Source organism: Pygocentrus nattereri, chromosome 14 (assembly GCF_015220715.1).
Source record: "Pygocentrus nattereri isolate fPygNat1 chromosome 14, fPygNat1.pri, whole genome shotgun sequence".
Taxonomy (NCBI): domain Eukaryota; kingdom Metazoa; phylum Chordata; class Actinopteri; order Characiformes; family Serrasalmidae; genus Pygocentrus; species Pygocentrus nattereri.
In genome coordinates this window covers 21,857,128-21,870,086 of record NC_051224.1, presented here as the reverse complement: position 1 = coordinate 21,870,086, position 12,959 = coordinate 21,857,128, and the positions used below count along the sequence as shown (strand labels likewise).

The 12,959-nt window shown below is 42.9% G+C and overlaps 1 protein-coding gene across 2 annotated transcripts in view; it reads right to left on the bottom strand.

The window, feature by feature from the left end:
- Nucleotides 1-854: 854 nt before the first annotated feature.
- lrrc4ba (leucine rich repeat containing 4Ba) overlaps nucleotides 855-12,959 on the bottom strand; it is an 85,553-nt gene continuing 73,448 nt past the window's right edge. For both annotated transcript variants that reach the window (XM_017710366.2, XM_017710365.2), the window contains exons 3-4: nucleotides 6,163-6,687; nucleotides 855-3,719 (exon numbers count right to left, since the gene is read on the bottom strand). In XM_017710366.2, the coding sequence (XP_017565855.1) occupies nucleotides 1,761-3,719; nucleotides 6,163-6,408 (2,205 nt within the window). In that variant the 5' untranslated portion in view covers nucleotides 6,409-6,687 and the 3' untranslated portion in view covers nucleotides 855-1,760. The remainder of the gene's footprint in view (nucleotides 3,720-6,162; nucleotides 6,688-12,959) is intronic.

Genomic DNA, 12,959 nt, shown 5'->3' with positions numbered 1-12,959 from the left:
GGATACAAAAGGAAACAAATTAATCATAATAATAATAATCATAATAATGATTAAAAAAACAGCTGACATATAAGCATGTTTATAGTTATTATAATAATAATAATAATAACTGCAATATCAATAATATTATATTTACTCTTATTCAATATAGAGGGACAGATTAAATTGTTTCACTTTTCTGCAGATCAAATATCTCTCTGTATAGCAGCATTTAGATAAAAATTCACATTTTGCTCTCGTTATATTACCTATTACTGTATTATCTGCATTATGGTTAGCATAGTTTATCGGTATTGGTCATTTGTTCCCCGCTCGAGCCACTCTGGGTCACTAAAATGTTTATAATCCGTTACAATTCCACTGTAAAAGACGAACAAAGTTACTCTTCTTCAGCGACCCTGTTAGTAAGAATGCAACAAGAAAAGGGAAGAGGATTTAAGGACTAAAAATAAGCAGTAGTCAGACACAATCTCCTGAATTTTAATACCCCCCCCCCACAACACCCCCCTCCCCCCATCCATGACCGCATGGTGTCCCACAGACGACCTCGAGGTCTTCCGCCGTGTTGTCGGTTTGTAAGCAGACTAAAGGTTTCTCCCGAGTGTCAAAGCGCTACAACTGCAGCTGCTCGATTCTTCAAGAGCCGTGGCTTTCAGTCAGAAAACGAAACCGAAAACAAACCAAAAAAAAAAAAAATGCTAAAGTTTCTTCATAATTTATTTCTCTGAATGAAAATATATTTATATATCATGTGTACTTTCACAGTTTTTTTTTCTCTTTAGTTTTTTTCTTTTTTAAGATCAATGTCTTTTGCCCTTTAAGGTTCTTTTTCAAAAAAATCTTGTCTTTTTTTCCCCTCTCTCTCTCTTCCTTTCACTTCAAGAAGAAGGTTCAAAGGGAGGAGAAAGTGAGAATATGGCAGAGTCCATTCAGAACAAAACACAAGCCCTCAACACAGTGCTGGTCTGTCTAATCCACCGTCCACCCTGAATGCTACTGCAAACCTTCAAGTACAGTCATTCCCTTTTGTTGTCCCAGGCTTCCCTTGGCACTCTAAAACACTTACTCACAAGATAAAATACTTTCAGTTGCTTGTGTTCTATATATATATATTTCTATATATGTATATATCTATTTTTTTTTTAAAGATTTTGTTCTTTAATTCATGAACACACATCTTCTAATGCATACTGTGCAGTGTCTCATAGCATGTCAGCATAGGTGTACAGACACTGACACTGTTCTCAACCCTTTCTGTGAGATAGTGGACATGCTTCGTGACACTGATGCGCAAAGATTTCTGCTTTGGCACGGATCTGTGCAAGTTTGGCACATGATACTGATCTTAGATTCGAATGTGTTGATACTGTACTGTGTGCTGCTGTGGGAGCACGCTCACTTCGTTGATGTTTCGACACTGATCAGTGTGGTTCGGAAAAAAAGTTAAAAAAAACGTCATCCTAACTGCGGTGTGGTGTTCTTGCCTTCCTCTTTCACCCACTCTGTGTCGTCGCAGTGCCGACTTTGTAGTGGTTCACAGCTACGTCTTATTCTTGTGTAGGTAATATGTCATACAATGCTGGGTCTACCTCGCTCGTTACTCCTGAGAACATACCCACGGGGGCTGAACAGCCAGTGCCCTTCATCTGTTACTGTCTTCCTGATGCTATCTTTCTATTATTCTTTCCTCTTTTCATCTCCCTATCTTCTATTCTCCCTCTCTCTCTCTCATTCGCTCTCTCACTCACTCTCTTCCTGTTTTAGATCTGAGTCTCTTGGACGTTCTCCTTGGAGCCACTCTTGAAAAGCAGGGGCTCGATCTGAGGGTTCTGCCCTTTACCTATCAGGCCTTTGAGTGACCCGTGGATGCCAAGGTTTGGCAGGGGCATCGAGGAGGGAATGGAGCACGGCACGCTGCCCATAGAGACAGGCACCTGGGCGCAAGAGATGGGTGTGGTTTGGGACTGGGAGCAAGGAGAAGGATTGTTGTTGTTGTTGAGGCCTATGCCAGAGCCTCCAGAGAGGCCCAGACCCATCATGTTGTTGTTGAAGTGGTGGGGCTTGTAGTAGTGGTTGAGGTGCTCAGCCCGAGCAAGGTTGGGCAAGTTGACAATCTCTGGGTGGTGCAGCCGCAAGCTTTGGCTTCCTCCTCCGGATCCAACCTGGGGCACAGTCGAGCCACCACTGATCCCGCTGCCTCGGACACTGGCTCCTGCTCCAATCTCATCCTCCACGTTGATGATCTCTATAGCCCGGGCTGGTCCATGGTGCTTGTGGAGCTGGTGCTGCTTCCGCAGCTTGTAGAAAACCACGAGCATCACGGCCGCCATAAAGGTGATGGCCACGAAGCAGCCAATGATGATTTTGGTGGTTTTCATCACGTCATCCAGGCCCGAAGGGTAGCTGGGCTCAGAGACAGGTACAGTGAAGGTGGGTTTGGTTGCCCGAGGAGAGGACGAAGAGCCAAAAACTGACAGAGATGAGGCAGTGGTTGGGATCACATCATGCCAGAGACGCCCAGAAGGTGTCGGTCCAGGGATGTGGATGATGGTCTCGTTGATGGAACGCAGGGCAGAATCCTCTTCCCCTGTGGATTCCACAGTTTCCACAGTTACAGTAGTGAAGTAGGTGTAGTTGACGCTGGCATCTGCTGCTGTGACATTCAGTACAGCTGTTGCTGTGGTGTTTCCAGCTGCGTTGGTCACCATGCATGTGTACTGGCCAGTATCACGCAAGGTTACATTGGTGAAGTTCAGAGTCCCATCATGCAACACAGAGATTCGGACACGATATGACCCATGGGTCATCAGTGTACCATTGGGTGTGATCCAGTTGACGGAGGTCATGGAGGTCCCAGTGCGACACTTGAGTTCAGCAGCCATACCCTCGGTCACATTGAGGTCTGTGGGAGGCTCAACAATGACAGGGGCGTAGCAGGTGAAATGGCTCTGGTCAAGCTCGCCAATGTACTTGCCCTTCAGATAGGGTGGTGCATGGCACCGGGCACAGCACGTGGTGTTGCTGGGTACCGTTTCCTTCAGCCACCAGCTGAGCCAAAGAACATCGCAATTACACACCCAGGGATTGTGGTTAAGGTGAACTCTCTCCAACTTCTGCAAGGGGGTAAAGAGGTCATGGGGCAGAGAGTGAAGGGAATTGTGTGACAAGTTCAGCTCCTCAAGGCTTTTGAGATCGTCAAATGCATTGCGCTCGATGACTGACATCTGGGAATGCATGAGCCACAGTTTGCGCAAAGACTCCAACCCTTGAAAAGATCCAGGTCTTATGATCTCAAGTCTGTTTCCAGAGAGCTCCAGCTCCTCCAGCCGGACCAAGGGCGTCAGGTTGGGGATGTCCTTCAGACCACACATACCAAGGTTTAGGTAGCGCAGATTGATGAGACCGACAAAGGCAGCATCTGAAATATAGTCCAGCTTCTTGAGCTCACCCAGGTCAAGGCGACGAAGGGAGGGCACCCGGTGGAAGGCATAGCCTGGCAGCGTCTCGATGGGATTGTTGCGAAGCCAGAGCTCTCGTAGCTTGCTGAGGTACTCAAACGCCTGTGATGGCACCAGCGTGAGGCGGTTGTCGAACAGTTCCAGTGTGTTGAGGTTCGGGAGGCCATTGAATGCACCGACCTCAATTTGACGGATGTGGTTCTTGGAAAGCTGGAGGATTTCCAGGTGCCGCAAGTGCTTGAAGGTATCTGACCTAATCACCTGGGTGAGAGAAGTTCAAGTCCAAGTTAAATTTATGTCTTTGAGATTCTAGAAACATGAGGTTCTTAAAGTTCAATTGTTGGCTATTTTAGATAGTATTTCTTCTAACACTTCATAAATAGAACTGTCAGTTATGTGACATCCCAATCACAGTTCCTTTTTTTTTTTTTTTGCTCATGTGTCTGGGTTTGATTTGACTGTCTGTTTTTCCTAAAACTTTAGACAAATGGTACAGTCAAAGATCTAGGCATAAAACACATTCTACAAATTACTATTGAGCACAGAGCTATTGTTCACAGCCAGTCATAAACCCCGTTTTGTCTGTTCTATATTTGCCATGCATTGTAGTCCCAAAAGCAAGTGTGCATAAAACATTTCCCTGTAACAAGAGCAGTCAAAAGTTGAGGCATTTAGCTAAGGAGAGTTAGCTCATCTGTTTGACAGTACTACCTAATAAAACCTCAAAAAACACACAGACAGGGCGCATCTCCAGAAGCAGCGGCAGTCTTCTCGTGGCACGTGTCAAAATAATTCATTTTATGGAAATATTTTTACTTAACCAGTGAGCACAAGCAAGGCCTCTCTCATTAGAGATGGCTCAAATTCCACTTGACATGATGTAGGGGTTTCAAATGCTACCGCAATTTCACACATTGAAGATGCAGAGAGCTGCGTTACACAGAGAATCGGCACATTAGTGACAGCCTGAGCTGCTTTCCTTGGGTAGAGAGCGAAGCCTAGTCCTGGCCTGCTGCCACAGCTCTCTCTATATACGAACCACATGAGGGGAGGGGAGGGAAGCAGAGGGAAGGGGAGGTGGGTGTGAAACACAGTGGGCTGGGGGTGTTTCAGAGAGGATGGGAGAGGAAACTGTCAAATCTCTACTCTCCGGGTACACAGCAATGAGAGAGAAAGAAGCCAAAGAAAAAAAAATCTAGGATGCCTTCAGGTGTTAAAACATTTTTAGATTTTTAATCATTTCAAGTGGGGCTCCAGGATACAACAAACCAAATCAGAATTTTTACGCTAAGAGGGAGACGTGATGAGTATTATTATTATTTTTTCTATTTTTAATAGGGATGCTTTCTGTTAACCCTTTCAGACCAAACTACGAAGGATTAACTCTGCATTTGTTTATTATTTAAAGGGGAATTCCACAAATTTTTCGAAATTTCTGCATGCACTGACTTTAATCGTAGTCAAATGCAAAAGTTTGGGTGTCAAATTACATCCTTTGTTGATTTTGTAAGTGAAAGCAAGTGCCAAGAACAAATTTCTGAACATTCTAATGTAATTCATTTAATTGTTTAATTGATAAAAAAAATCTAAAAAAACACGACGTGTGCAAATATTAGAGCACATTTTATATTTCAAACTATCTCAAACTAAGCAAACAAGTAAAAACAGTGCAAAACCAATATATTCAAGTTCACAGTAAGGAAGTGTATTATTTTCCCAGGTAACTGGATGGGGTTATTGAAACTTTTGCATTTGACTGTGTATCTATGATGTAAGCAAAGTCGGTCAGAGTGGTTTGATGTGAAATAGTTCATTGCGGTTCATCCCTCAGGGACTAATTTGCCATACACTCTCAGAAATAAAGGTAGGTAAACCATCACTGGGGCAGTCCCCCTCTTGTCACTAGGATGGTACCCTCAAAGGTAGGGTCAGGGAACATTAGTCAGAGAACATAACTGTACCATAAGGATGAATTTCAATGACCATAAGCCACTGAAATTACATTTCCTCAGTTGTATCGACTCCACACACCCCGTCTCATCTCCAGGCTTTTTCATTTTATTGTTCAGTTTTAAAACATTCTGTTATGAAAAGATACAAATAACTACTTTTCCACCTGGAAAACACTCACAACTGGACCTTAAAACCACTGTCATACCTTTGAGGGAACATTTACATTGTCCATCCATACATTCATATCCTTTTCATGTAATAACTTTCTGTGAGGGAGCTTTCAGAAGTGGACATCTGGTTCCTAATGGGTCCCAACCTTATGAACAATTCTCCGTAAGTTTTTCTAGAATGGAGTGTCTCGCACCAAGCCACTTGGAACGACTGTTTACATCTTACCCATTTAATTACGCAGTCATTTTGAAAATAGGGTGGAATTTCCCTTTAATCCCATCAACATGTACCTTGCTTTCAAATTAGGTCACGTCGTAACACCTGATTCAAAAAGGGAACCCTAAACTTGAACGAGGGCTCAGAATCAGCAACTATTTCAGTTGTGTTTCAGCAGAGAAAGATGCTTACACCGCCTTCACTCGCTGCTTAAGCATTGCCTGTGTTACAGTCTCTCGATGCCTCAGTAATTTAAGCTGTAAAGGTGTTGACAGACAACCGGCAAACACAGGCATCAACCTGCATTCAACCACTCGCACAAACACGTGGCGCTAAGTAAGCAAGCAGTTGGGTCAATACTTACCTGTATTGAGTTCTCCTGTAAGTTGAGGTATCGTGTGTTGTTGGATATATTCTCAGGAACCTCATCCAGGTTTTGTCTTGTACAGATCACTCGACTCGCTTGATTGGAGCAACTGCAAGGTGCAGGGCAGGTAGATGTGGCTCCTGCTACCTCTTGGCCAAGGAGGAGGAGCCACAACGGCAGCTGGGCCAATAGAAGGAAGGGGGGGGAGGGGCTAGGAAGGCCGGTCACCGTGGTGATACGCATGGCAACTGGGTCATGACCTTTCCAGTAATCCAGGGGTGTATGATAGACCGGTTCCAGAAATATCCGTATCGGGTCTCAGCTGCCGATTTCAGTTTAGTCGTACATTGTTTTGCGTTGTTTCTCAGGTGAAACGCTCCGCCGTCTCCTCGGCACGCCTGTTTGTTCCTTCCTTGTTTATTTTTTAGAAGATATGACACATTTACATATGCTGTGCCTCCTTTTCCCTTAAAGCATCCTCTGAGAATTGGAGAAGCCTCTCTGTGTGGAATATGTGTGTTACTGGAAAAGAGAAAACAGAGGAAACATCAGGATCGCAGAACTTCATTTTGTGCCTTCTTGAGAAATAAAAACATGGAAATGAATCCTGTTAAACCTCTTAAGGCATTCCGTATGTGGGCCTACACTTCGGGTTCCTCACTCTCAACTTCAGAACTTACACATTAGATGTTTCATTAGTGTTTATAAGTTGTTCTATAATAGTTACTGAATACAAAGTCTTAAGATTAATATTAGATAACAATCCTTTAGTTTAATGGTTAAAGCAGGCGAGACCATTCCTGGTCCTGGAGATCTACCACCCTGCAGAGTTTAGCTCCAACCCTAATCTAACACACTTGATCCTAAAAATAAAGGCCTTAGAGGCATCTGAATATTAAAGTCAGGCGTTTTGGATCTGAACTCTCTAAAACAGACAGATTAGCATTTACCCTCATTAAACACTCTGAACTCAACCCATGAAGGCCTTGCTAAGTAGCTGATGAGCTGAAGTTTACAGTGACCTGTGAGGACTGGAGCCTGACACATGTGCTCTAGGACCAGTATTGGGAACCCCTGGCTTAGAGGAAGGTGAGCAAATGTTTGGAAATTATTACACAATATGAATTTGGTTCTGGGCATCTGCCTTCCCGTTCTGCTTAATTAAACTCTTCAGAAGTCCTTGAGTGGCTGGATCAGATGCATTACTGTTACATAAGGCAGGAGCAGCATATTAGATTACAGGTTGAACTGAAAAAAACTGTATCTTGTCAGGTGAAATGATCTTAATTCTAGTCAATATATCTAATTTTTCCCATTTTGAGATGGTTGTGCACTGATAAGATTATCCATCTTATTTATAGACATTTTTCACTTGTTTTAGGTGATTTTAATGAATAAAATTATCAAAATATACCGGCAGCTAAATTTACAGGTTTCAAGCACATTTCTTAAAACAAGCAAAAAATAATACTCCCAATACAGTGAGATAATTTTACTTAATAAAGTCACTTGAAACAAGTAAAAATGTTGAAATAAGTTCAATAATCTTAAATTAAGTGTACAACAATCTCAACAGGAGAAATATTAGATTTATTGACTACATTGAAGATAATTTTACTTGGCACAGTACCATTTTTTGCAGCGTGAAACTAAACTCTACAGAAAAGCAGATCTCCAGGACCAGGAAAGGAGACCACTGGTGTTAGGAATTACATGAGCAATGAATCATTGTTGAAGTAGGATAAAGGGTTTACATGCAACCTGTTATTTAATTCTAATAGCAATCCCCCATTAAAAATTCCCAAAGGAATTTTTTTTTTGTTGATAGGACGTATAGTCACTTGCAAAAGTTTGAACGCCACTGATCGAATTGCATGTGTTGTTGATTTTCTAAGTGAAAAAAGTAAATACATCTTCAACAGGGAACAAACTTAGACCAAAATACGGCATTTTTTGCAAATGTTAGTGCACAATTTCTGCTTATTTGATGAGTTTAATATATTAGAGAAAAAAAAAAAAAAATTTCCCCCCCCAATATGTTAAAAATCGCCAATTAAAGAGTATTGTTCATTAAACCTTTTTGCATTTGACTGTAGACTGGTTATAGCATAATATCACCAAATTAAAAAATAAAATAATAAAGTTGTGTACCAAGCCTGAGAGATAAATAAAAGTCAACATCATAACATTTTTCCTGCTCTAACTTTTAAATTTTAAATAGATTTTTTTTAACTATCTAATTCAATTTCTAATTTTTAATTTAATGATTTTCACTTTTAAGTCTATTGCTTTAAATCTTAAATCTTTTTAATTTCTATTCTTTTTGACTTTCCTTTTTTTTTCAAACTGCGTTTTTTGACACTGTATTTTCTCATTTGTAATGCACTTTAAATGACAGCAATGTAAAGACGTGCTATATAAATAAACTTGTATTGCCTTTTCAAAATGTTTCACAGTGTGATGGTATGAGATTAAGTTTATTTGCACTAATAAAGTTAATGAAACCATGCTTCCTGAGTGAAGAATCTCTTACAAATCTGGCAGATTGTTTGTAAACATTTTGTACACAAAATGAAACTTTACACATTATTGCAATTATTAACCAAATAAAAAAAATGAACGTAAAGGAATTAACTATTTATTTAACTTTTATGAATTTCAAACTGTAATCTACAGCACTTGCAGACTACACATAGTGAAAAGGTGCAGGAGAATTTTTTAGATTAAAATTGATGTAAATGTTGCTTTTGCTGATCTCAAAGTTTACATGTTTTACTCTAAAAGTGAAAAACCTTCTTTTTCTAAAAGACTGAACCTTTTTTACAGTATACTTTGTAACTTATTAGTCTCACAAAGCAGAAATTTCACCTCCACATTTTAACCCATCTGTGCAGTGAAACACTGCATACACACACTAGTGAACACATACACTAGGGGGCAGTGAGCACACTTGCCTGGAGCAGAGGGCAGCCCTGTCCATAGCGCCCACAACGCAGTTGGGCGTTTCTTGCTCAAAGGCAATTCAGTCGTGTACTGTCGGCTCAGGGAATCGAACCAGTGATTTTCCAGTCACAAGGCTGGTTCCCTAACCTCCAGCCCATGACTGCCCTGTCATTATATCATGGATATAATGGGCCTCATTCACCAGGATCTTCCAAAACTTGTCTTAGATGTGATCTTGAGAAAGATCTTAAGAAAAAGTCTATCTCAGATTCCTGACGTGTTCTTAAACCACAGAACTGTTCTGACCTTTTTGCTCTTGAGTGTGTGTAGATTCTGTTCTGACCTAAGAACGAAACCCAAATAGGAAAACACTGGTGAATGCCAGAATCTTTGTAAAAACCTGCTTAGTGGGTTTTAAGAAGGAATTTCTTCTATAGTTCTTCTTCTCTATATGTTGAACAAATGTCTCTAAAACTAAAAATGCAAGAACACTGCCATGTTGAATCATGGTTTAAGGGTGTAGAGGATATATCACCCAGCCCTACTCTGAGCCACCTCTAGGGGTAGGACTTGAAAGGTTTCTTTAGCCTGGCACTTCGCTTGTTATACAGATTTGAAACAAAATACACAAGTCCACATTTACACCTCATTAACGGCGGACTTACATTCCTAATCCTCAGGTGTCTGCCAGCATAATATAGCTGCCGCGGGTCATTGTGCTAATCCTTGTGTCTGCAGGAACCTGTAAGCTCCTGGGGCCACAACGAGGACGTACGATGGCGCAGTGCGTTTACTTTGATGGATGGCTAATTCAGCACGGACCCTGAGCAGGAGAGTTCCGATCTCACTGCAGGTTATTTAGACCCAGGTTACCTTATATAAGGGCAAATCTGGTGAAATGCAGGCCATTATTAATGATGAGAGTCCTAATGATGGGACACTGACACAAAAACTCATTTGACACAGGGAGTCTTCAAGCCTGGCAAAAAAAAATCTGGGGGATGAGGAGAGAAAGAACGAGGGATTATTAAACTGATAGATGACTGTACAGCCGCAGGGAGAGAAGAGAATTATCAACACTAATAGATGAATACAGAACAGCTACAGAAAGGGGGAAGAGTCTAAGAGAGATGAAGATAAAGAGAGAGGAGGGGAGGGAGAGAGGGGAGAGAGACAGACAATACGGCAAGAAACAGTTTCAGAAGGGAAAATATTAGAGATTGAGGGCGGAGGAGAAGAGAGATTTGGGAGGAACGGGAGAGGAGAGATAGAAGGAGAGGAAGAGACAGAGACATTAATATTAATAATCTCTCCCAGAGAAAGAGAGAAGGAGGGAGAGAAAGGGAGGGAGGGGAAGGGCTCAATAGGAAGAAATGAATATGAAATACAGAGAAGGAGGGAGGGCAATGACAACACAGAGGTGCATATAAAGCAGAGAGAGCCAGAGTAAGTGAAAGAGAGGGGGAGATGGAGAGATGTGGAAGAAAGACAATACAGGCGAGTGAATATAAAGCAGGCAGAGATGGACTGAGAAGAGGAGAGGAGAGGGTTGTGCTGTAGTAGATGGGTAGAGAGGTGCAGAGATGGAGGAGAGAGGCTGGGGGAGCAGGGCAATAAGCCTGGTTAGATTAATCAATAATGCGCACACAGTGTGTAATGACATTAAGGCCAACGCTCAAGCGTGCACACAGACTGCAGAGAGCACTCTGTTGAGCTTGCATGACAGCACTGTTTAACTGTGACCTGAGAGGTACTGTGATACTGTGTGTTACAACCTGCCATGTACAGAGCTTCCATACAGCAGCTCTACTGGGAGACTAAAAGCCAGGAGTCATAACCCCAGGGTCCGAACCTGGAAGTCTCAACCCCAGAGTATGAAACCCGGAGTGTGAACCTTGGAGTCTGAACCAGAGTGTCCAAATTCCAGAGACCTTCCAGAGTCCAAAACCTAAAGTATAAACCCCAGAGACCAAATCCCAGAGTCTAAACCCCAGAGTTTGTTGTCTAGAGTCCATACCCCAAACTCAAACCCAGTAAGTCCAATGCCTCAGTCCAAACCCCTAGGTCTAAACCTAATTTGCAACCCTAAAGTCTGACATCCAGAGCATGAAACCTAAAGTAGAGTCCAAATCCCAGAGCCTAAACCCCAGAGTTTGATGTCAAGTCCAGACCCCAAAATCCAAACTCCAAAACCCCAATCACAGGAATCTGACCAATGAAAGTCATTGAGCCCAGTGAGCCCAATCCCCGAGTCCAAACCTGAGTCTGACACCCAGAGCCTGAAACCTAACGTAGAGTCCAGACCTCAATGTCCAAACTCCAAAGCCCAATGAGAGCAATCCCTGAGTCGAAACCCCAGAGTCTGAATCGTAGATTCTGAACCTTAGTGTCTGGAACCTAGCGCCTAAGTCATGGGCTGGAGGTTAGGGAACTGGCCCTGTGACCAGAAGGTCGCTGGTTCGATCCCCAGCACCGACAGTCCATGACTGAGGTGTCCTTGAGCAAGACACCTAACCCCCAATTGTGGTGTTTCACTTCACCGATGGGTTAAATGCGGAGGTGGAATTTCCCCGGTTGTGGGATTAAAAAAGTATCACTTAAATTAAAACCCAGACTCCAAAGCACAAAAAGAGTAAATCCCTGAGTCCAAAACCTAAAGCACGAACCCCAGAGTCCAAGTCTAAATCTCACAGTTTGATGTCTACAGTCCAGATCCCAGAGTCCAAACTTCAAAGCTCGAATCACAGAAACCTGGACCTTAGTAATCGAACCCAAGGAGCACAGACCCATCATCCAAACCCAGAAGCACAAAACTTTTGAGTCGAATCTGGTCCTAAATCCTAGGGGCAGCAAATTGCATTATCAAAATTCCATGACTGCAACCCCTAAATGCCCAATCCCCAAGAGCCTGTACCAAGGAGCTCAAACTCAAAGAGCTTGAAAGAAACCCAGGAGTCAAATACCCAAAACATCAATCTTAAAAGTCCAAACCCCAGGAACCTGAACTCCGGAACCCAAATCCTGGCAGCACAACCCCAGAGTCTGAATCCCCAAGAGCCTAAACTCCAGCATCCCAAACACCCCAGATTTAGAACACTTAGTTAGAGTTAGAACACACACAGAGTTAAAAGTATAAATCCCAAGGTTGAAATCATAGGAGCTGGAACTCCAGGCCCCTTTGCACAAATAGCAGCATGGGGAGGCCCAGGGTCCTTTCTAGGACTCACATAACTCCAGACTGCATCTGCACCTGCTCCAGCCTCTGTCTAAGCACCCCCCCCTCCACTCCCCTCACTGCATCTGTGTGGAATGCCGCAGGCCAGCTTGCCAGGCAAAAGGACGGACGCACCCACCATAAAAAACGATTATTAAAACATCGTGCTTGAAATTACCGTCACCTTATTTTATTTATCCGCGTTGTGTCATCTTCACGCATGACTGACAAGAGACACAATTAGCTCCGAGTGTGAACTGCCACGTTAAGTGACCGTAATGGAAGATGACATCTGCTACGATGGCGCTGATGGGATATACAGTTCGTAAATGACGCCGCTTGATGGGAAACTGAGTCAGCTGTGGGCCTGCTGGGAAATGTAGTTGCCGTGTGCTCAGGCTCGTCGATGCGAAATGTGCCATGCATCTATGACTCTGAGACCCTGCTACAGCTACTTTCTCTGCCTTCCTGCTCTCTAAATGCCTCTTTCCTCCACTGTCCCCTGTCCTGACCCTCTTCCCATCCCTAAGCATATCAGTGTCCTCCTTTCTTCTCTCCTTCGCTCTCTCCATCCAAGCGTGTCCTGCAGGGTCTTTGATGAAAAATTAACCTGCTGCTCTGACACATATTAACCCTT